At 37.3% G+C, this 25260-nt stretch overlaps 1 protein-coding gene across 1 annotated transcript in view; it reads right to left on the bottom strand.

Annotated features, from left to right (window-relative positions):
- Nucleotides 1-2866: 2866 nt before the first annotated feature.
- SENP7 (SUMO specific peptidase 7) overlaps nucleotides 2867-25260 on the bottom strand; it is a 38976-nt gene continuing 16582 nt past the window's right edge. Inside the window, exons 6-23 of the mRNA XM_010217258.2 lie at nucleotides 21857-21975; nucleotides 20932-21086; nucleotides 19658-20009; nucleotides 18961-19118; nucleotides 17880-18026; nucleotides 17088-17121; nucleotides 16086-16256; nucleotides 14679-14941; nucleotides 14042-14175; nucleotides 13153-13269; nucleotides 11612-11731; nucleotides 9512-9604; nucleotides 8450-8661; nucleotides 8134-8177; nucleotides 7773-7810; nucleotides 7495-7563; nucleotides 4725-4875; nucleotides 2867-3200 (exon numbers count right to left, since the gene is read on the bottom strand). Of these exons, the coding sequence (XP_010215560.2) occupies nucleotides 3063-3200; nucleotides 4725-4875; nucleotides 7495-7563; nucleotides 7773-7810; nucleotides 8134-8177; nucleotides 8450-8661; nucleotides 9512-9604; nucleotides 11612-11731; nucleotides 13153-13269; nucleotides 14042-14175; nucleotides 14679-14941; nucleotides 16086-16256; nucleotides 17088-17121; nucleotides 17880-18026; nucleotides 18961-19118; nucleotides 19658-20009; nucleotides 20932-21086; nucleotides 21857-21975 (2515 nt within the window). The 3' untranslated portion in view covers nucleotides 2867-3062. The remainder of the gene's footprint in view (nucleotides 3201-4724; nucleotides 4876-7494; nucleotides 7564-7772; nucleotides 7811-8133; nucleotides 8178-8449; nucleotides 8662-9511; nucleotides 9605-11611; nucleotides 11732-13152; nucleotides 13270-14041; nucleotides 14176-14678; nucleotides 14942-16085; nucleotides 16257-17087; nucleotides 17122-17879; nucleotides 18027-18960; nucleotides 19119-19657; nucleotides 20010-20931; nucleotides 21087-21856; nucleotides 21976-25260) is intronic.

The following is a 25260-nucleotide window of genomic DNA, read 5'->3' as shown; positions in this document are numbered from 1 at the left end:
GTTTTAATCATATTTCAACCTATTAATTTTAAATTCAACAATGATTTCAGAAATTAGACTGAAATTTAGACTTGCAATGGCTGGAAATTTCTAAGCACTTATGATAGGAAAATGCATAACTAAAAAAGCACAACCATCTTTTGAGGTGTTTTAAGACAAGCACAGCAAGTCTTGTAACAAACTTTCAAAATAACCTTTGGAAACTAATGAATCCCTTGATTTTACTAAAGCCTTTACAGCTGTGCACCAGCAAATGTATGATTCTTGATTTTAAACATATGAACAGATAAAATTTCTGTTCAGAAGTGTGTAGCAAAAAAAGCTTACATTTTTTCCTAATGAAAAAGACAAATATAATCCTAACGAAGGGAAAAAGCATATGCTCTTTCATATCCTAAATGTAAACAACTTTATTATTTTCTGTAAGATAATACAGAAATTATGCCCCTGAAATCCTGCTGTAGTGCAAATACTGTTTTTAAATAACTTTGCCATTCAACCACTATTTAAAAAGCTAAATCCACTTGACTGATACAGGAAAGGGAGATGCAAGATACGTGCAAAAAGGTGCCTGACACATGCTAAGAGTTGTGGTAAGGGAGTTCTAATTTACACCCGTAGCAAAGAGCAACAGATACAAGTGCTAAATGCAAATGTGTGTGTGGGGAGGTTACATGTGGTTGACTCTTTCAGGCTGGTGATCCAGACTGTCAGCCTAAGCACAGAAAGCAACTGCAACACTGTGTTACCCCCAGAAGCAGCCTTGCTTGAAACAAGCTGTTTAAAAAAAGACACACTAGCTGAATATCTTTTTAATAAATAATCACTTTGATACATAATCAGGTTAACAAAAACATACTTGTGCACATGATGAAAAACAGCAGGATCTTACACTTACTCTGGTAATTTGTGGCAGCAGGGAAAGGAACAGGGATAATCAAGTTCAGCATTGCCAGACTTTTTAATATTAAATATATTGGCATTCTCACAGTACATATCTAGCATTAATAAACAAAGGTAATCCTTTAAAATTATGTTATAAAACCCATTTAGAGAAGTTTACACATGACTTTTGCTTTTAAATATCTACATACCAGCCAATCTGAAAGAGAACAAATATTACTTTATGATGAAAACCAATTTTTACAGTAAAAAAACCCCAACCTGTAATACAAATTTGAGGGAAGATCAAAAAAATCATCAACAGAAAAGGTATAGCTAAAGGGCGTACATTTCTGAATTCATTCTTTTATCTATTTTATAATAAATACACAATTATCCCCATAATAGTGCTGCTGATGATGTTTATGTGATGAAAGCCTCAAAACGCTGTGGGATGACAGGAATAGAAGCTGAGGAAGAGGAGGAGGAAGGGGGAAGTGGGGGTAGTTACAAACTACTGAACTGAAGTGAAAAGGAAGTCAGACACAGACATGACTTGCACCAGACTGCCCACAGTTATACAAAAGGTAACTGTGACCAGCAAACAATTTTTTTTTTTAATTGTCTCTTTTCTCCAGAAAGAATGATGCTTCCTGGTTTGAGAAACAACGCGGTGGCTGGGATGAAGGTTGTTTGGTTTCGGATGTTTGCATAGAACCTGAACAAACAATCGGATTCTGCAACACAAAGTTTCAGAGTTGCCTTGAGGGAAGAGGCCCTGAGAATTTCGAGACACCAGAAAATTGATCACATCTTTGGGTTGCCTTTTATTTTAGTCCTAACGCTCTAACCTACTTGCAAGCTTTAAGAGCTGTAGGTTTTGTAGATAGGTTGGGCACATGCAGTTTTGGTCGCTAGCTGACGCATAGTCCTTCTGCAAACTATGAGACATGACTGAAACTTACCTCAGGCGCAGGAGAAAGCCTCCTTCTAAACACAGCCCTCTTACCTGATGCAGTGACACAGCAGAAAATGCGCGCATATGATAACGCTGTTGAAGTTTTCTGTGATCCATGTATTTATCAGTGCCTACTTAGCCAACTTGTGCTAATTTATCAAGTCCCAAGTTAAAATACTCACACATGGAGGCATCTTTACCCAACTCCCCTGAGCAAAGTATAAAATCTACTTGCCTTAGGTTTAAATTACATATCCTAAAGATGTATTACATACAACAATGACCTTTATGAATGAAAACAAGGGCTTACTCTTCAGCAAAACGTTTCAAATAAGCTTGCTACACCACAGTCTTGTTTGCTTTTTTAAAGCAAACGCTGTTGTAGGATTCAGAGGTATAACTCCCAAAAATAATGCATGTAGGATTAAAAATCTAGTGCCCACACGTATTGCATTGGCACATACCTTGAGATGAAGCTTTTTCCAAAATATGATTAAGAAAAAAAAATCATTAAAAATAAACTCACTTTTGAGCTTAAAAGTTTTCAAGAAAAATCACTCAGAAATGAACTTTCACTCCCCTTCCCCCACAAAAGCTTTTTTTTTTTTAAATGAAGAAAATTAGGAAGGAAAAAAAAATTCACAAAATCTAGCAGCTTCAAAACTCAGAAGAATATTCTAGCAGATGCAGACTATTTCTGTATATAATCAGAAACAAACAAAATCTCTAAAGAGAGTCAACATTATATCCTTAAATTAAAGCAATACACAGTATTCATTCTATGTGAACTGCAAAGTAGAAAGAGTCACAGCATAGGGTCAATCCTGTCTTCAGGATTTTGAAGACGACTCCTACATGCTCATTCAACTTTAAGTTACGGTTGAACAGGCCCCATAAGATCAAAATATTTTTACATCCTTGTGGCACATATCTGGATGTGGCTTCCATATTTCAAGTAAAAGTTCAATTAACAACAAATATGAACTAGTTTTAACTTATATATTTACACTTTGATGTACATTTTTTTCCTCCCAGCACTGCATTCTAGGAGCACACAATCGAAATGCAAAAAAAAAGAAAATCTTTAAATAAAAGGTATAACAAACAGAATACTTTTTTTTTTTTTTTTTGGCCTTGTAAGGCAAGAGCCGAAATTCTGCTGAGCAGAGTTCCAGTTACTGTATACAGCAATGTCTTTGCCAGGACTGGCTGAGCAGCTTTATTAGCTGCTGCTGCCACTATGCTGTTGAAAGTACAATTGCAAGATCAAATCTCGGATTTCTTCTCGTTTGCTTCTGATCACCTGACGAGGAAACCACTTCTCCAGATTCATTGGCTGTTCAAAGTTATCTATGGGATTCTAGTAATGAAAAAAAAAAAGAAAGAAATATTTACAGCATGAAAGCATGAATTACGCATGAATTTCCTAAAGAAAGCTTCAAAAAATATTTTCAACTGTCCCCCATTATTGCTGAGGTGCACAAACCAGTCATCATGAGACATGTGACAGGCTGCAAAATCAAATCCACTCCCTCCATGTCTATCACATATATGCATAGACTTATCCTGAGCTACTCATGGTGAATACAACACCAGTTATCCTCATTTCCCTGAGATATACATCAGCATAAACATTTATTCAGTGCATAGACCACATTCTCTGTGGGACCACTGGACACAATCTTGCTACATACCGGCGGAGAAACTCTGGTCACAAAACACTCAGCACTCGGCAATAAAACATAAGAGGTTTGGTGGCCTCAAGCACTTTTCAGTTTTGTTTTGTTTTTTTTAAAAAAATATTACTGGCTGGTCTGTCTGATAGATGAAAGCAAAGCAGCAAGAATATTCCCACAAACTTCATCAGGAAATGAGAGGAGGGGACAGTTCAAGACAATACATGACAGCAAATTAAACAGCCAAGGTACGCTGCCAGCTCTGTCAATAAGACCACACAGCATCTTGTTTGTCTAAGTCCTTATTTTATCCTCTATCCCTCTTCATTCTTTTGCAGTGCTTACATTTCACCTTCTCCTTCCCACAATACAGCAAGTGGAAAAAAGGGAAACCACAGTATGATTTGTGTTCTATGAACCCTGAATATGTTTAGAACAAACGATATTTACTTCATTCAGGCCTTGCTTTTGCATTGGAAAATGGCTGTTTTGGAAGCATTGGTAAGTAATTTTATCTTCCACCTACAAAAGATCTCAACTCTTCTTTTCTACTATAGAAGAAAAATCTGTCAATTGGCCATGGCCCCACACAAGCCTTTGCACACAACCGTATGACCACCAGGCAAACGGAGGTAGGGCAGCCAGGAGCACTCACCAGGGTGAAGGAGAACTGGGGAGACACTAAGTGTCTGAAACCCACCAGATGTAGATGTTAAGACAATGTGCTAGACAGGAAGGAAACAGATTCCCTCTGCCTTGCACATTCCCTTTGAAGGATCTCCCCATCCCTCTGTTTGCTGCCTGCACAAAACCACTCAAAGGCCAACAGACAAGCTGAGCAAATTTTAGTGGTACAAAGGGACCTTTTTCATGCTGGTCATCTCTTCTTGTAGCCACTTGCAGGTCAAAAATGTGAAAACTACGTGGGCTTCAAATACACCCATATGTGAAGGTCCCTCAATATGTCAATTATCACTAAACCACAAGGCCAGAAACACCTGGCCAGGAATTGCAGAACAGAAACTTCCTGTACTCCAGGCATAAAGACTACTGCCCACTACATGAAGAATGGATTTTGTCTCCTGTTTCTCAAATGGCTTTGACACTTACAAAGCCTGAGCATCACAGGCTTTTCTGTCTGGATATTTCACTCAGAAACAAAGTTTGGGTTTGCTTTGGGGAGTGGGGTATATAGTTTCCATTTGTACCTGGAAGAAGCTTTCCACATATTGCAGTAAATATACACCACAGTCACTGCTGTTATCCTGTTTAGGCACTCTAGGACAGAAGTCCATCATTGATGATTTACTGAATTCCCGTCGAGTTTTTCGTTTAACTTCCCATTCTGCTTCCAGGTACCTATAAAGGAAAGAAAACAGATTAAATACTTAAGAAACTTCCCAGCTCAGTACCCTTTAGGATGTTGCTCAATTTTGTTCTGGAACTGGTCACAGTGTTTTAAGAGTCTTAACCAATTTCCTTCACAGAATCTGCCAAAGGAATTCATATAAGCAAGCAACACAATTTTATCAAAAATCCAAAATTTTATTACATCAAGATGCAACTCTACCATATAATGCATACAGTACACAAAACAGGAAAGATGCATAACTTCATTAAAATAAAAAGTCACTGCACTGAGTTTCTTCAAGCTTATAGGATATTTTTTTAAATCTTGAACTAAAGGAGGAACTGAAGTTATCCTTCAAAGCTACCACACATCATTTTTTTTTTTCCTGGGGTCACCTTAAGAAAGCCAAGCTAAGCAAACTGCAAAACAATTATTAGAATTAATCTTATGAACAACTTCAGTTACAATCACACAGTATAGCTCTTGCAGCCTACCAGTATATAAGGCAGGTAAAGACTTTCAACCTTCTATGATATGATTATGACTTGTTTAGCATCAGGCTTCTCCACGGTTTTCTTGCTTCAGTGGATCCTTACTGATTCAGCTTTCTAAAATGGCCACTAATTTTGAACATATGACTGAAAACATAAGGGTCTTGTTTTCAAAAGCAAAAGAAACAGGAAAAGAAACAAATACACAGGCTTCAGGGAATAAAAATACACAAGTAGGAACTTGTGTTTTATTTCTACAAGCCTCAAATCCTTGCAATTCTAAGAATAAAAATACATACATAACACTCCAACAGCTTTTGAGAATAGGGTCACTTCCGAAAAGAAAATGAGCATGATATTGAATCCAAGATGGAGAGAGATCAGTGAAGCACATATCCTATATTAATGACTTAAGACATGAAAATAATTTTATTTCAACTTGAGCTCTGCCTAAAGATGAAGAAAATTGGCTTAAGGAAAAAAAGAGGTAATAAAACACCTGTACTAGTGTTTCCTTAGAATGCTACTCTCAGGGTGCAATTGCAAAGTGATGTGTCTTTTCTTCAAACTGGAGGAGTAAGAGATCTGCTTTCTAAAGTTCACAAATATCAGGCTTCCAGAAGTCATCTCTTTTTGTTCTGACTTTTGAAGACATCCCTCTGACTCAAGGAAACCACCTTCTCTGGAGTTACATTCCCTGTAGTAGCTCAAAGTGTTGGGCACTATGTTAATATATTCCATTGGAGACATGGGGGGGAAAAAAAAAAAAAAAAAAAAGGAAAAAAGAAAAAAGAAAAAAAAATTGCCATTTCATTCTTTCTCCCAAGACAGATGTGCTAGGAGGTCTCTCTGTCTAGGGAAAAGATGGTGCCACAAAATTTACCAGTCATCCATCCACTCCTAACATATGAATGTATTATGTGAATTTACTTTTATATGATTTAAATGATTTTTTTTCCTTTCAGTGAAACAAATACAAGGGACAAAGAACGATTAATTTTAGCTTCAGCTACTTAGTATTATCAACTTTATAAAAAAATTTTGATAGAACTTAAGTTGTTAGTAGTGTGTTCAAGTACTGGAAGTTGGAATCCGTTCTTCAAGTACTTAAATACTTATCACATAAAAACTACATTTTTATTTCCACTTTTCAAAACACATAGTAATGTTCCATCTAACTATACGGACACATCAAAACTTTTAGACAGCTTCCATTTGGATACTTCGCTTTTGCACATGTGTAGGAGTAGATTCAATGCAGGAATTCTGTCAGCTACATAAAATCAAAGAATCTTTAAGGTTGGAAGGGACCTCTAGAGGTCATCTAGTCCAACCCCCCTGCACACGCAGGGTCACCTAGAGCATGTGGCACAGGACTGCGTCCAAGCAGGTTTTGAAGATCTCCAGAGAAGGAGACTCCACAGCCTCTCTGGGCAGCCTGTTCCAGTGCTCTATCAACCTCACTGTTAAGAAATTTTTCCTTAAGTTCCTGTGGAACTTTTGGTGCTTCAGTTTGTGGCCATTACTTCTAGTTCTGTCACTGGCTACCACTGAAAAGAGGCTGCCCCCATCTCCTCTTCACTCTCTCCCTTGAGGTACTTATAGACACTGATCAGGTCCCCTCTCAGCCTTCTCCTCTTCAGGCTGAACAGGCCCAGCTCCCTCAGCCTTTCCTCATAGGGCAGGTGTTCCAGGCCCCTGATCATCCTTGTAGCCCTGCGCTGGATATCAGGATACTGTAGGCAGTACTTGGGAAAAATAATCATTTAGTTTTTGAAGTATTGCTTTTAAAGAATTGCTATTTCTGCTCTTTGAAATATCTTCTTTATTGAACTGCAAGGAATAAAAACAAACAAAAAACACTCTAGAAAATCCTCAATCTACTTCTCCATGTGTTTTTCATTTTTTAAAAAGAAACTAGTTTTCAATTTTTACATTACTGCTAGGCTGCAGAACAAAATCAGTATTGTCATCCAAACCTCCATACTGCCTTTTTTTTTTTTTTTTTTTGGTGTCTGCCTGTAGATTTCCTTTAAAATATGCACTGAAGTGTATCCCTTTAAGGAAAAGTATTTTGAACATTAAAGTCTGACGAAGAGAAACCCTCTCTAATAAAGGACAACTGCAGTTACTTACTCTCTCAACACCTGCACTGTGTTCTGCCAGGAGCCAGCTTTTAAAGAATCTAAGACGAGTATACAAGGCCTGTAAACAATGAAAGGAAAAGGGCAGTTTAATCTCTCACTACCAGTACCAATTAAGCAATAACTGGATAAATATTGGAAAAAAAACAAACAAGCAAGCAAAACACCTCTACAGTTATGGCTTTGTAACAAATAACTGACTCAATAACTGCAGAATTTCTTAGTATAAAACCTTTAAAATATAATGTTAGCTTGAAAACAGAAACTTACCTTTTACAAATTTGCCTTCTGGAATTAATTGAAGAGTTCTAGGAAGAGACAAAAAATACTTAAAAAACTACAACAAGTGAAAACCCAAAGGTCTTCACAGATTTAAAGGTAAAGCAAGTCAGGTTCCTACTTCAGAAATGGACAAATTAATAGGAAATTTTAAAAAGTGAAGCCATAACAGACAACTTGGGTAAACCAAGGAGGACTTCAGGCTAACTCAAACTGCTTTGCACATGCTGCAAGCTGCAAAAGCAGCAGCAGCTGCTGCACACAAGATAATAAAAAGTAATTTGTTCAAGTTTTAGACTCCTAGGAAGTAGAGTAATACAGGTCTTCTCTGCCATTACAGAAGGGTTCTTACTTTAGCAATATCTGAGGGAAGAACTGCAGCAACATGGTTGTCACCTAGAGAGAAAAAAAAAAGAAAGTTTTAAGAATTTAAGAATTTTCTAACTCTTTTCAAATTTACGATTATAAGTGCTAAAATATTGTGATAGGATTGAGCCACAGGTTTCATATGTTCCATTGATTTCCGAAGAGCTGCAGAAAGCAAGAATGCATGGTAACACAAGAACATGTTATACTAATCTTTCATTTCACGTGTTTTCTAAGACATCACATCTCTCCTTGGATTAAGGCACTACCAGAACTGTGTATGGCTTGGTACAATCATCTACCTTTTGTGAATAAACTTCTATTTGCATCCATATGTCCGTCCTTGCAGTTACCAGGAAAGGCCAACACTGACTCAGCTGTAGTGCTCTGACTCTCCTCTGACTGGGGTGGAGATTCTTGAAGCTGGTCATAAAACGAAGACTGATGGGGACATTCCTCATATACGGCCTCTTCTAGCCACGGAAAACAGATAACTGCAATGTACCAATGAGACCTGCCCAGCAGCGAGGAGAGGGAAAAAAGGAGCAAAACTGTAACACTTGGTTCTGAAAAGCACGTGAAAAGTTTTTATAGCACTGAGAGGTCATTGGCAACTGTTTTATGGTAGGTAACCAGTGCTGCCATTACCATGTTCCTTCAATAGCATCTCATACAGGTCCTCTCACAGATTGTGCTTTGCATTTTACTTGGTGAAACTGCAAGATTAAGCAGCAATTCTTTTAAAAAAGAGAACAAACCCACCGCAGGAATTTGTCACCGTCTCACCACCTACCCCACACTGAAGGAATAATAAAATAATAAAATAATCTGTGACAAAGACCCTGGTTTAGAATATACCAGAGGGTATATCATGTCTCAATCCCCATCTCTGTCCTCAGCTGTTCTGCATACGTAGCTCTCAGTGATTTTCCATGTGCTGGGTAGCTATTCAGCTAGGAGCAGGCACAGGCAGCAGAAGTGCTCCTGCTCTTTTTACCACTAACTCTACGCACTACTGGGATTTCTTCATAGAAACATTACTTAAGTGAACATGAACTATCACAATGACACATTTAAATTATTTTGAAATATATTAAAAAAACTTTCAGAATGACTAAGGAAAAGAAACGTAAAGCTTACTGAAGACAACTATATATAAAAAAAAAAAACCCACAATTTGAGAGGCTTAAAAATTACTCATTTCACATACCAGTATTGCTGCTTCTTCAAAATCTAACATACTTATTTCTAATATGTTTGTTTATTGATTCAGGTATACAGCGATAAATCTTTAAACTACCAGAACATTGAAGTATTTAAATTTTAATTAACAGAAAAATGTGTATAGAATTGAACAGACTTACTCCTCATTCACAGGCACAAAGATATAATCTTTATTGAAGATGTTTATATGACGAGTCCAAGTTCTCACTCTTTTGTGTCTTCTCTGTGCTGCTCTGTGGAAATCAAATGACAGTTACTAGTTCTTTTCAGTTCAAGTAAGGTATAGGGATTGGTAATCCTGTATTTCCCCAATGCTTCAGTAGATTTTTCATTTATTCATGAAATTCCCAAGAGAAAACAAAACAGCAAAACCTTAAGCCTAAGTGACTTACAAGCCAAGCAGACCAATATGAATGTTGGCATTACTTGAACCACGTTGAGCTCCTTTGCATAAATTATCCATAGGTTTCAAAGTTGGAAAGGATTTGCTGCAATTATTTAGCCAGGCCACCAGACTGCACTAAAGGCAGAAAGGCCCACCAGAATATCCGTCACTGATCGATACCAACACCCAAACACTTAATTCACAATACACCTGCCTAAGCCACCTTACTGTTGGAAGGAAAAGCCAAATGCCTTATATAGGGCCACAGCACACCTATCGCAAAGCCAGAAGTGAAAAAACAGATTTTCTCCAGCTTTGGCCTTTACCCGTTGGATCACATTCTCTTTATGGTTCTACAGTGTTCTACAGATTTTCACTGGTGACCACTGACAGAACTAGAGGTAATGGCCACAAACTGAAGCACCAAAAGTTCCACAGGAACTTAAGGAAAAATTTCTTAACAGTGAGGGTAACAGAGCCCTGGAACAGGCTGCTCAGAGAGGTTGTGGAGTCTCCTTCTCTGGAGATCTTCAAAACACGCCTGGATGCCACCCTGTGCCACGTGCTCTAGGTGACCCTGCTGGAGCAGGGGGGTTGGACTAGATGACCTGGAGAGGTCCCTTCCAACCTTAAGCATTCTATGATTCTGTGATACAGACAAAGTATGAGGATGGGATTATAGGAGACTAAAAAAATCCAAGGAGAAATTCAGATTACATAGCCTTTTTACTCTGCACAAGAATAAATGATAATTGATAGTATAAATTTTGCTCCAGTGTCTACCACATGCAAAGTTCATTTTAATCAGGAGACATCCTCTAGTGCCATCCTAAATAAATCCTGGTCCATGCTCGAGAGATAACTTGACTGTGGGAGGAATGGAACAGAAGGAGTAGGAAGGGGGATGGAAAAGCAAGCTACTGCAGGGCTCCTTAGGGGCAGCACAAAGAGAAAACTTGTGCAGATTTCCTCTATTATGTGATTTTAGAAGCTAGAGAACATAACAGGGGAAGGCACTTTTAGAACCTAGAAAAGCATTTATGAAAGGAGCACAACAGAACTTAATTCACTAGCTAAGTTGTGTGGAGAAAAGAAAGTAAAAGGACTTCAAGCCAGGTAGCCTACACCTGGGGAGCTTAATTATTCTAATTTGGAGCCTGCTTTTCCAGCATGCACACTTCAAAAACTGTATTCACTGAGTAAATATCTAACCCTAAACAAAGATAGCTTTGGGACTCATATCTCACAATTTGCAGCAGCTAGACACCTTGAAATACGATGCATTAGTGCCATTCTTCTCCTATGTAGAGGGTAAGGACAGTCCAACAGGAATCAGATAGAGGCATAACAGCACTCTTAAGGATAACGGCGTCTCTGCTGCAGAACATTCACGGTCAGAAGACAGGCACAAAAATGTATGGAAGGCACATTCGAGGAGGTCTCCTTGCTTTTTAAAGACTTTCCATTTTTCTCTCACTTTTGTCCAGAAATGTTTGCCTAGCACAGGAATAAGATGGCACATCTGTACATGCATGTGGCCCTGTTAGTTGAAAGTCCCCAAAATCTGGGGATTTCATGAAGAGCAAATGAAAAATCATTTCTGACAACAGGAAAAATCTTCAATAAGATGAGCAATGACAATGGATTGAAAGCAGCTGTCAGATAACTCAGTGAAGTGGCAAGACTCAAACATAAGCATTGAAAACTGAGTGCGAGTTACATTTAGCCACAATTTGGGAAAATACTGATTTATTATTTTATGTGCTAATTAGAATACAATCTACAGAACTGAATAGCAGCAACAGATTCTCTAGCTCTGATCATTACGGCATATGAAGCATTGAAGCCAACTTACGTAACTTTGGGATCTCCTTCAGAGTTTTTTTCTGTCCTGGTCAGGCACTTATAGAAGAAACTGCTAAAAATGTGCGTACGGTCAGCAAGATGTTTTGGAGCTTTCTCCAACAAGAGGTATCTATCAAAGAAAAAATAAATCAATTTCCATTCTAAAAAACCATCACTCCTAACATAAAAGAAGCATAATTATTTCCTGACTTTTCACCACGGGGTATGCTTACCTTCACTTGTCTTCACAGCTTGCCTTCATGTCAAGCTTTTCTGTCTACTGCATTTTGAATGTGCATATCAACGTATATCACCGCACTACATAAATGCCAAGCAAGTTACCTTACCCCTTTACCTCAGATTTGTGTTTCAGTATTAATGCTTTAGTTTATTTTTAGTTATGTTTCTAGCCCTTGCAATTAAGATAAGTTTGAAAACCTGTCCAAGAATAAGCTCATACAGTATTATTTTACTGAGTATGCAAAAAGCACCCAGCTCAGTAGTATAAATTGCCCCTTTTACTTGCTATGCTTGTAAAATCTAGAAGAGACATTCTAGAAGTTTATGGTTTTACCGTTGATCATTTTACCATAAACATCTGCTTATGTGCTTATTGAACAACCCCAGATTGTCAAAGCTCTCAAAACTGTCATCTTCCTACATGAGGTACTTCCAGCCTCACCTGATAACTTGGGCAGCAGTTATCCATTACACAGCTCATAACACAGTGAACACTGACAATGTGGGCAGACGCCTAACATTTAAAAAGCAGATGTAAATGCCTGCAGTAAATTCCTTTATTTAAACCTTCCTGTTCAGATGAAGCTACATCAAGAGTGGAAACCATACCGCAAAATTTACTTCTAGTTTACAGTTGAATAAAAAGGGCTTTGCTGTAAAGCCACATCAAGCATTCAGGTACATGTTGCATGTCCTGTCCTCTCTATAGTATCTGTACATCGGAAGGATTCCTGAACTCTTGCACAAAACAGCTGAGGATGCTCCAATTCATGCAAACTTAGTAATGAGCTACTCAGTATAGACCACCATTTTGTTCATCTGTCGTCTTAAAACTGCTTTGTACTTCCCATTCTGTGAAATCCTCATGAGCTTTTTTACCTTCCTAAGCTGTAGCAGTCCTCAAGCAGAAATTAGGCACTGAACTAATGAAAATCCACAGCTCCTAATGCTTTAGGCCTTGTGGGGTGGGAAGAAACTCTCACTGTCCTAGCTAAATTATTTGGATGACATTAAGGACTTCACATTTAGTGCAAAGATGGACATAATTAAAATACATTTAGTTCTTGAACAGGAACAGTAGTTATTCAGCTTTGTCTGAAGTACATCGCAGCCTATTAGAGGGGCAATAAAAATGAAACTGAAATAAATGAAACTAATGAGAATACTCAAAAGCTTAAAAAAAAAACATACAATTTCATCGTATTATTTTTAAAACAGTTGTATCACAATTAATGATCAACATCTACATTTACATTCAAGATTGCATCAAGCCTCTGAAAGAAGAGGACAATTAAATCTCCAAGCACTTACTTAAGATAGAAATCAATGATGACATCATTGAGAAATTCTCCATATTCCAAGCATTCCAGATCTTCTCTTGTGACTCCCAAGCCTCCTTTTGCAGGTGGAGGTGGATAAACAATCAAACTAGAAAACACAGATCACATTGTAGCAGTGGCAAACTGTTTTCTTTTTCTTTTTCTTCTTATTATTATTCTCACACTCCACATCTAAAAGATTTTTCCAGAAAAGCTGCTGAAGTGGTTGTTTTCACTGCTGCTGAGTAGTTCAGAAGCCTGTTACCTTTCCTTCCTTCAATAGTGAGAGTGTTTACATAAGAAATATTGCCTCGCCCAAAAAAATTGTATAAATTTGGGAAAGGAAATTATTTTTACCTTCAACTTTTATTTATTTTTAATAAATATAGCTGTATAAAAAGGGAAGAAATGGTACAGCACAGATTGCACATTTAAATAGTTGTAATTGTGATAGAAGAGTAAAAGAAAATATTGGCTAGGGAAGAAAAATAGCTCAGTCTAAGTTAGCAACAGTTTTGCTTTGACAGGCACTTAGACACACATTCACAGAGGCAACAAGATCTCTGCCCTCCCATTGATGTGTCCATGATGTCAGCACATCTGTAGCCAAAGTTCAAGTATTCACAGATTTCTGTAACATTCTTGGTCATTCATCCTCTCTTATCTATTAGGACTGAAGCAGGAATGACCATATTCATATTCAGTAGCACTGTATATTTATATAGCATATATATTTTATATTTTATAGCACTTATATAGCATGTCACCCGAGATTTTCAAATTAACTAGAAAAGTGAAATTAAGACAGGACTTTTCTTCCAGCACTTCTTTTATTCAGTGTGCTTTATTTTCACCTTCCCATCTAAGTGAAAGATACATACTTCTTAACTGCTTCAGCTTCTCTTACTTCTTTCCACTCTTCATTCAGCGCAGAGGACAGAGAAATGGAATAGCGGCCACTGTTCTGCTTGTTTGAAAGGGCATAACTAGGCCTGGCCACTTTTGGTTTTGATTCCTGTCAAAAAAAAAAAAAATTACACAACTAGATATATAAAATAGACCATAAAAACAATCAAAAAGCCTATGTGGAATGGCTAAGGTGCCCTGCTCCTCCTACACACTGCCTCTGCTCTGCTGCACCCAGTTCACATAGAGCTCGGGGGAGAAATGAGCCTCTATTGCTCCTGCTTTCATTAACTCTCAACTTGCCATCCTGAAGACACCATGAGAGGTGAAATCATGTGGCTTTAGGCACACACAGCTATGAATCAACCAAAAATTCATTATTTTCCACTTACTAGTGCTGATGACACCTCTGTACCATCTTTCTATGGGCACCTTACTGTTAAGTCTGGCATTTTACTGTTAAGCCATGCCACATTGTGAGGGATAAATCACAAATGTTACTTTATTTTAAGCTATGGATAAAGAAAGAATTTATTCTTGGCAATTGGCTAAGCTAAAATTTACTCTAACTTGTGAATTCCAAAAGATAGCATGTGACAGGTACTCACTAACCTGAAATGCAGGCTCCTGCACATTGGACGTATTCTCTTTCGGCACACATTGCTTTAGTAGATTCTTATAGTAACTCATAAAGGAGCTCTCCTCAGCAGAAAGTTCCTTTAACAAAGGGAAAGCTTGCTTCAAAGACAAAACCTCAGGGAGATCTGGTGCTCTGTTCTTCTTGCTCACATCTGTAATTAATTCAGTCAGTTTATCTTCTTCCCAGTCTGTGAGTGGCTGGGGCAGTTCAAGAAAAACAAATTCACTAGATTTGGCTGGAAAAAAAAAGGGAAGAGCGAGCATTAACACACTAAGGCGGCAGAACAGAATCATAGAAAACTTTTCACACCATCAAACTGTAAAACCACTACTCTGATTTGTTTCAACAAGTCTCTATGTACAGTTCAAAAGATTTAAATTATTATGCATATTTAAAAAGCATAAAACATTTAAGCATAGAAATTTAATAGCAACTCCTGGAGGTTTCTTCTAGGGAAAGAATGTAATCAAACTAAATAAACCTGATCTTAAGATGGCTTGCAGCTTCAGACTTGACTTCCACTCTTTCCACTGGGAGCTTTGTCTAGAAAAGCCACTAATAACTTTGATAAATATGGATCTAAAAATGTAAAAGCAGCTCACTGCTAACACTCAGCTCAGTCTCTCACTTTAAAAAACTCTCGTTCCTTGGGAAAAGTTAACATTAGCCTAGAGAAGAGAAGGTGGAAAGGAGATCTGATCAATATGTACAAGTATGTGAGAGGTGAACGTAGGAAGGATGGGGCCAAACTCTTCTTGGTGTTGGCTGGTTACAGGACGAGGATAACAGGTGTAAGTTGAAACACAGGAAGCTCCACTTCCACGTGAGGAAGAACTTTTTTACTGTGAAGTTGACAGAGCCCTGGAACAGGCTGCCCAGAGAGGTTGTGGAGCCTCCTTCTCTGGAGATCTTCAAACCTGCCTGGATGCCACCCTGTGCCATGTGCTCTAGGTGTCCCTGCTGGAGCAAGGGGGTTGAACTAGATGATTTCTCTAGAGGTCCCTTCCAACCTTAACCATTCTGTGTGATTAACTTTTTTTTTTTTCCCCTCTTCCACAAAGGTGGTGACTGTAGGTAGAAACTGTTAAAATTCACAAAGGCAACTCTGCCTTTGGGAACTCTGTTTTTCACAAATGCATCATAACTGCAAATAGAGGGTATTTTGTAGTAAACACTTTGTTAATGTAAAATACTGTGGGATTGTGCCAGTCTGAGTCCTTGAGCAAAGGCTATATTCAGGTCTTACACAGCTTCACTCCAGGAAAAAAAAAAAAAAAAAGTTTTCCTCAACATTCAGAGGTGAGAGTACAAAATAACCCTTTTAAAATAACCCCCTATGCTATCCCTTTTCATCATGCTTAAGAAAAGTGATTACTCACATGACTTGCAGAAAAGAGACTTTCCTAACTGTGTTGCAATCTTCTCTACATAATCAGCAGACAACCAAAGGAAAATGATCGTTCTTGAAGAGCCACCATCACTTTTCCACAGACCAAACCTTCTCAGATCCAGAGTATCCACTGTCAGCTTAATATTCTTATTAAGAGCCACTGTAGATAACAGGATTTAAAATAAATAAACCTTAGACAGCCATAGATAATTATAAAGGCATACTACATAAATACTAGTGTGCAAGTATGATCAAAGTGTATTAAAACTATTATTTGCTATTTTATTCCTGCCATTATACTGAATGCGCTAAGAACTTAGTATTTTAAATCACTCTTTCCAAACTATATAAAATATAAATATAAAACATATTTACCAAATCATAACATCAAAAGATAAACATAAACACATAATTCTTTATGAAAAATGTATTTTTGCTCAGAATAATCTCAGTTAATACCTACATATATGCAAAAAAAGAATAATTCCAAGTCATGACAGACAGATTGATGGAAAGAAAATAGGCATTCAATTCAGAATTACTCCCAAACCTTATCACACATTACCTTTGGAAAACTGACTGAATGCAAATCTAGAGTTATATTCTTCTTGGTTTAGGCAACTCACACATTTTCATTTAAAATATCAGAGGGCCTAAACCTCTGATCTCAAAAGACTGATATTTCATTTCAAATACATAAGTCATGTATTTGAGTTATGTATTACCAAAATTTATCACTTAAATATGCAGAACTGTAAGAGCAAGGCACTTGAAACAAGCTAGCCTTAAAAGTGTAAGAATCTGTTAAAGCATTAATGCCTACACACTGGACACCAAGTTTTATTTATTCATAAATTTATATTTTAAAGAGGCTTCAATGTCTTTGTAAGAACAAATAAAAGTATAAAATATTCAAGATAGAAACATACACAGAACATTTTCACACACTGTTTGCAAGGTTAAGAGGAAGATAAAGAAACAAAATTCTTACCCTGAAAAGGGATTGTAATATGCTTGGTTGTAAACTGAAATAAAGTTAAAAACCAGTTAGCTTGCTTTTTACAAATTGATCAAAAGAAACCAAGTAAGAAATCTTAATGATCAACTTTTAGCTAAATAAATTGAAAAATTAAACGGCTAATTTAAGAGTGCAATCAACACTATTTCATTTATCACAGTACTCCTAAATCCCTACTAAAGAATGTAAATGACAGCAAGCTGACTTGCACGGGGGTTCAGCACTAAGAAAGAAGCAGAAAACCGTATAGAGCTGCCTACAGACTCCTTAAGAAGGGAAATGCTGATAGATGAATTCTCAGGCACAAGAAGCCTGTTTGTCAGCCTTCCAGAATACTGTCAGCTCATTACTTGAATTAAGAAGACTAGTTAAACAATCCTCCATTAGGATGTTATCTTACAACTTAACCTGTGAATTACAAACCCTTAAAGTTGCTGCTTACACCACCACTATATTCAAAGAATGACTTAGCTAAATTAGAATTTTTTGTCATTTTGGCTGAAGCTTGTCATCTGTATTGCGAAAAAAAAATCTGTTATCTTACCATACTAAATATAAAAAATGAAGTCATTTTTTCCAAGATAAAATTTTCTTTAAAAACACTTAAAAAGTTAAGGATTATTTTAAAGATATTTCAAGCTTCCCCTTCAGAAGGTTTTGGCACATTTAGGAGATCTTTACGTAATGTTTTCATACTGCATGAGAACTCCTCTAAAAACTCATTTCTAAATATTCTCAAAGTGCCACTGTAATAATCCAGCTTACCCTAGCATGACCTGTTGGTGAACATTTAAAATTCCCAATGTATAAGCTAGCAAAAGTAATCTCCAATGCCGGTTTTATCTCTTCACTAGGTGTGCAATCAGAAGGTAAAGTGACAGGACATTTAGCTTCATCTGACTCCATCAAAACCTGTAAAATAAAAAGTGCATTTTTATTACAGGGTTTTGAATGAAATATTTCCCTCCTGTAATCTTAGGAATTTTCTCTTTGTGCTTGTAAAAGTTTACTCTCATATTTCACTTCCATGTAAAATTTCCATACTAAAAACTCTAGGTTATTGCTTCTCAAGGGCTGAACTCTAACTTGCTCCAAGTCTGAACTTCATGCTGCCAAAAAACAACCTGTGCTCTTTACCAACGTAAACCCAGTGAAAACAAGTAGAGCAAGGGAAAAAATTCTCCCTTTTGTTATTAAAGGCACAGGATGCCTATGTTTAGAGCAATATATCAGAGAAAAGTGGCAGCCGTGGCTCTTTTGACTTGGTTTGGAATTAGAGATAACCAAAATCCAGGTCAAATACAGCAGCACAAGGTTCACAAAGTCCAAAATGGGGCAACAACCTTCACAGATAGTATAATTTGAATGCAAGACTGATGTTCATGAAAGGGAACAACTTGACCCTATCCCTGTCTGCAATCCACAAAGATACTAAGTTTCTCTGTGCACTGAATTACAATAGAAGACTAGATGACAAGAAAAAACTACTGACTTAAACTTTGATAAAAAACAAAAAAGAATGTGGAAAAAAAAAAAAAATCAGAGAAGTACCTCCATCCTGTCCTATTCTAATCCAGATTGCTTTCCTGTTTCGTACTACAAAATCCTTTCAAAATGTTTATTTTTGAAATATAAAATACACAGTAAGTTACAAAACCACAAAACATCACAACCAGAAGTTTTCTCTGAAGACTGTCCAGAATGCCCTCTGAAATAAATTACTACAGCTACTGCTTGCTGCTAGGACTAATCATATCTGTTCTAAGCATTTCTCTCCTGTTCTAACACGTACTGTACAAATAATTAAAGGACTGGCATAACAACACACAGGCCAAAATTACACTACCTGCTCTGTGTGACTTTCCACCCTGTCTTCCAATAGCATTTTTGAGAAAAGTAAATCAGACTCTTGGTCTATTTCTTGATTATCAGTAATATCATCCTGCAGTGGCTCTGCGCATTTTGGTTCAGAAGAGTCATCCTCATCATCACTGGAAAGAACAACTAAAGAAGAAAACAAAAAAATGTATGCATATACTACAAGATGCAGGTTTAAGAATATTTTGTACATTGAAAATTTCAGAGTGTACAGAGTACTCTCTCCTTTAGTACAAAGTACACCGCCCCACCCAGCCAGTGGCTATAACAAACACCACTGCTTTCTAACTTCACTACAGACAAGGTTCTCAAAATTTTATCTAAGTAGGCAGCAGGTAAGTTGTGGCTTCAAAAAGAGTTTATATTTCTCTCGACACCATTAAAGATACAAACTTACTTTGCCACAGCCACAAAAGTCAGCTGTAGAGTTCAAACAAGAATTGGAAAATCCTTCTATCCATGCTGTTTCTCAGTACAGGACCCTCTACACTCCAGTACATTATAGCAAGCACTATTCTCTAACCTGCACTATGTACTACGAGCAATATGTTCTTTGTCATCAACCTCTTGCTCCATACATTTCAAACACTTGTCCTGTTTTCCCTCTCTGTCTGGGAAAACCACACTCCCAGGGTAATTGTCAGCAACACGCACACAGTACATACTTGGCTCAACTGAAACAAGTGGCCGATTACCCCTGCAGATTCTGTTCTGTGGCTTGGCCAGATGCTGCGTCGTGTCCGCCTTGAGTTCCCTAGGGGCACTGACTCTTGCTGAAACTGCGTCGTCACTGTCAGGAAGCCGCTTCTCCGACGAGTTTCTGGGAGGAGACTCTGCCCCGAGTGCCTCTGCGCAGCCGTGGGCAGACCTGAAGTGGCTCTGGGTGGAAGCGTTTTTATGGCCCGTCTCTAATAGCTGGGGAACGGGGTCCTGCTCCAGATTAGTCCCATGGCCTTGTCCGTCCCCACAGAGGTTTCTGCAGTCAGGACACTGAGCTAAACTCCATCTTTGCTCCTTCTAGAAAATAGAAATCAGAAATGGGGTATATGTTTATTTCTTGACCTTCTTATGATAGTTCAGGTCAGCGACCATTGAGGTTTTGTGATATGCTAGATAAAATAGTTATTCCTTAGTGCAGCTGTATTTTATAGCTCAAAGTCAGAGTAATTCCTCAAAGGTTATTATATAAAGGTGAGAGGAAGAACTTCTAAAAGTATAGTATGTTCCCTGTTCAAACTTGCTATCTATCTTTTAGATGCTCCTTTGAAGTCTGACCTTGAAAAACAAAGGGCTGGTAATTATCTTTATTTTGAAAACATATGGCTTTGTCCACCAGGTGAACAGGACTCTGTACCTACCACCTACACCAGTGGGTTTTTAAAAACAAGCCAACAGATATACCTTTATCCTATTCAAATGCTTGAATAAAAATCACACCTTAACTAATTCTCTCATCTTTTTTCCTTCCTCCCCAAAGCCCTAGTGACAAATCAGAATAACACTTTTGCAGACAGCATAATAGACTGAAGAGCAGGGAGTAAGATACCATCTTGGAGATTTCAATAACCCCATATATATTTTATAACTTTTGTTTGAACATCTCTAATCAGTTTGCATGTCCCTAATCAGTTTCACTCTCTGAAAGAAATGTTAATTCAACGGTCTAATGTCGTATTTCCTAAGCAGTTTTGTTCCATGCTCCTGTCTGAAGAGGCCCCCGTCACTCACCTCTCTCTGCCTTTCAGCTACAACAAGCATATTCCCAGACAGGGGAAAGAAGCACCCATGTACATCCTTCCTGCCTCCTCTGCACTCCTCAGGTATACCCCTACACAACCTGGCTAACACTGCAATTCTTGCATTTTGGATGTTGCTACTGCTACTAATGTAAGTGACTTTGTGCCTGCGTACACACGCATTAAAATTAAGGATAACTTACAGGTGGTAGAAGCGATTTTTCTGGAATGTGGGTGTTACAGTCATCACTAAGTCTTCTTTTCTTTTTCTCAGGATCAATGGAGCCTGATCCCTTCCAACTAACAGAGTTCATGTTTTTGTTCCTCTTGCCCTCTTCTTCCATATAGTTCTTGTTTGCTATGTCAAAATGTTAAAAAAAAAAAAAGAAAGAAAGAAAAAAAAAAGGAAAATGAACAAAGTTATTTAATGGATTAATCTCAAAAAAATCTTTGTATTTGTTCTTAACTGATAAGCCTAAATAAAATGCATTCAAGGAGACAACTTCCACAAGAGAGTTCTTCCTTTGTTAAATTGTGTGAGCTTGTCCAAGTATATTACCTAAAACAGTTAGGTAAAGATAACTGCTGTAAAAATGATTAATGCAGGGGTATAAAAAAGTTCATAGCTCCCAAATAACAACTAACTTTCTATATTCCACAGTCCTCCCTGTAGCTGCTGCTGGATGCAGAATTCTCCACAACTTGTTTTAATCTGCAAATATTGCTAAACTATGTTAGAAAGATGGTGCATTCACCTCTAGAGAGCCAGTATAGAGCTCATTTTTCAGGAACAAATAAAAATATTGTTGTTTAGCATGAACATTTTAGGAGGCTCCCCAAACCATGTGAGCATTCTAATACACTCCATTCTTTTTGTAGAGGAAGCATTGCAATAATGATACAGTGAAGCTTATTTCAACCTCCTTTTGTTCATACATCTGAGTCATCATGGCTTTATTGCTATTTAAAAGCACAGCTTTAGTCATTTGATATATTTTCCATATCTGTAAATAGTGCATTTTGCAGAAACATACATCCTGCCTGCAGGCCTGCTCTTCTTACAATATTAAAAATTTCCAACCCCCCAAACTTTTATAGTGAAATGCTAGATTATTGCTCACTACAAACCTTTCTTCTGTAGCTCACGTTTTCTAAAAGTGGCGACCAAATTATTGCTTTCTGATTCCTTAGAAGGCTCGATCAATTTACATGGGCCATCGTCTGTCTTTCTCAGGCGACGCTCATTCCTGTAAAGAACATTAACTATAACTTATTTTTTATTTTGAAAAAATACTGAATGAAAATCCCAGGAAAAAGAAAAGGACCAGAAACTGCTGCCTCTCTCCTAAGCATGTGATGCTTGGCAAATGAACTGCAGGCTAATTCAGTTCATTATGGAAATACTCAGCTAGATACTCTGATGTTATTAACAAAACAGATGCTTCTAAAAGATGCAAAGGATGAAAACGCAACATGCTTGATATCAGAGATTGAATACTATTTTGCTGTAAAGCATAAATGAGACAGGAACACGTAGCAAGAACTAAAAAGGTGAATGAGAGCCGGTTGGTTGTATCTTTGCCTTTGTCATCTCTGTGGTAGGAATAACGCAACACAGGGTATTTGAAATCCAGATTTAAGCTGCTAGTAAAGTTCACTGTGTAAGTATTAAGAGATTTGAAGTGTGATTTCCTGAACAAAGAAGCCTGAAACAGTAACTTGAGGAGGAGTTGGGAGAACAAAACAAACAAGTAACTATGTAAATGGGGATAGAAGAAAAAGAGGAAAAGAAGAACTGCAGCAAGGAAAACCAGGAAGACTACAAGGTATCAGCTGAGCTGGTAGATTCGTTCTAAAAAGGACATGCTAGAAAAATGTATTTTTCCCTCTTATTTCTTTTTAAAAAATGTAACAGAAAAAAATCAATATACTAAGCTGCACTGATGGACTGAACATTATGATATTTTTACATTTGAGGTCTGACCTCGCACCAACACTCTTTTGGTTTCTCTAAAAGTTAATTACAGCCAAAAGAAGTCTATAAGTAGTTTGATTTCGGGTATATGCACTATAATACTATACTGAATTTCGTGGTCACATGATATTCTTGCACAGCAACTTAATGACATTCAGTACACAAGACTTCTAAGAAGCTATCAGCATTCTCCTGATAAAAAGTACCTAACCTGCATGGTGCCAGCTTCATTTGCTGCCACAGTTTGAAGAAAACAAGAAAATAAAAGAATACTTCACAGATAAAATAGTTTAACCCTGCTCTGGAAAATCTCCATTCCTTCTTATCACCTCACTTGTGATTTTGCTTTCATCCTTTTATATAAGGCCCAACTTACAATCTTGCAGGCCAATTTACCCAGTGCTACATAATGACCACAAAGGCACAGATGGCTGAGCTCGAGCCTCCAAAGCCACCCACCACAGGAAAAGAAGATTCCTGACGCCTAAACTAGATGCTTGAAACTACTGGACACTTTCTAAACAAATGCCTGTGTTTCAGTGCCGCATCTGTAAATTGGAGCATCACTGCTTTTTGGGAATAGTGTGAAAAATATAATAAAGTTTTCCAAAGTGCTCAGATACTTCAGTAATGAACACTATGTAAATACCATGAAAAAAATCAATAATGGTCTCTCAAATCATGAGAGGCATGAAGCCATATAAAGCAAAATTATTCTATAAGCAGCATTATTCACTTGGTGCACTGAACAAGAGAGGACCTTTAGAGATTGGGCAGTTTGAGTTCCGGAATAACCTCACCCCAAGGTTTTGGAAACTATATGCATCTCTTAATTTAAATATATTTGCATGCATAACGACATTGATCTGATTATTAAAAAGACAACAACATTAAGTGCTTCTTGGCATTTAACATCAATGTCACAATCCATGTATTTCAACAGGAATGTTTCAGCTGAACTCTGACCATAGTCTATATGTGCATCTGTACATGTTTTATTTCTAATCTTCACCAATACAAAATCAGCTTAAAATGCACTGATTTACAGGTGTACACATCACTTAAAAACTATTTTTATTAAGTATAAACTGTTCTCAACAATCACAATGAACTAGTATGAAGCACACACAAAAAAAAAAAAAAAAACTGTTTCCTTATGTTTAATATAAATCTAATACTTGTCATATTGATAGGTCAGTGATAGGTGATTTAAGTAAATGCATTTTACACAGGGTTAGAATGAACAAGGAATAACATCCACAGAAAGAAAGGAGACAGGGAACCTGCAGGAAGTTTTAGCCAATAGAGGAAGTTCCCCGATACCACCTTGTTCTCATCACTCAGTTATTTGATTAACTTGAGATTTTCATAGTACAAAACAGGTTTGATTTTCAGAGAAACAGTATGAGTGTGTGTGCCTATACAAGCATACACACAGACATATTACAGGGGGAGACATATTAAGGTTAAGGTGGGGGCTTTTATTCTTCTCCAAAAGAACAGACCCCAAAAGAGTCGGTGCCAAAAATATCCTGTGCATAGCTATAGGGAGATCATCAAGATCAAGTCTTTAAAAAAAAAAAAAAAAAAAAAAAAAAAAAAAAAAAACACCCTCTAAATTTCTCCACTTGCTATGCAATCTGTTACATGTATTAATGTGCAGGTCACTTTGGAGGGGCTGGGGGTGGTGGAATGGCACTCCTGCTGGTTTCTGCTAATACCTGATCCTAGAAAAAAGGTCCGACACTTCACATCAGAAAAGCATATCACAGAATAGAAAATTAACCCTTTGTGAATGAACTAGTGTCTCAAGCAAGCTCAGCACACCAGCTACTGAAACAGAGCGAGACCTTACTTTGCCCAGAAAGACAAATGGAACTAGAGAACTACACAGCCTTCATTTAATCTCGGCTAATACAGAACTAGCTCCATGCCTATGTAAAACATCTGGAGTTCCCTCTATGTTCTTAATACTTTGTCATTAGACATTATTCTCTTCAGGGGGTGACACAGAAGAAAACTCTATGTAGCTTTAGCTATTGCAATACTGAAGAGTCTAATCCACTGTTCCTTAGCATAAAGCTCACCAGCTGCCCTTTTTGATATTAGCCTAATATATGGAAAATGTTTCCTGAGATTTAGAGAACTACATACAAAATCCCATGTTTTCTTCTGTATGAAGAGAGGCATTGCCATCATTCAAAACACATGTAGTGGAAAAGTGTGATACTAAATATTACAGATCATAAAAATTTTGCAGTCAAAAAAGACTTAGTCTACTACTAAAAATACACGCAAGTTTAAATGACTTAAAAGACCAAATACGCTGTTCTAAATCCCTCATTTTAAAATGCAGCTTTGCCAGGTTAAATTTAAGCAATTACAGAGATCCCAAAAGAAAAAGAATAGGAATCATCAATAATTCAAGATCTCTCAGATGCTCATGTATCAGAATGAGCAAAATGACTTATTCTTCTGAAGATTTATGATATCTTTAACCAAGGAAGTGCCAATCATTCCTGCCCTCACAAATAATAATTCTTTTCCTTCCTCTTTC

The sequence above is a fragment of the Tinamus guttatus genome, unplaced genomic scaffold (genome assembly GCF_059628265.1).
Source record: "Tinamus guttatus ecotype Peru unplaced genomic scaffold, ASM5962826v1 Tinamus_guttatus_pri_ptg000035l, whole genome shotgun sequence".
Classification (NCBI taxonomy): Eukaryota; Metazoa; Chordata; class Aves; order Tinamiformes; family Tinamidae; genus Tinamus; species Tinamus guttatus.
The sequence above is the reverse complement of the archived record's forward strand: the minus strand, read 5'-3'. Positions and strand labels throughout refer to the sequence as shown.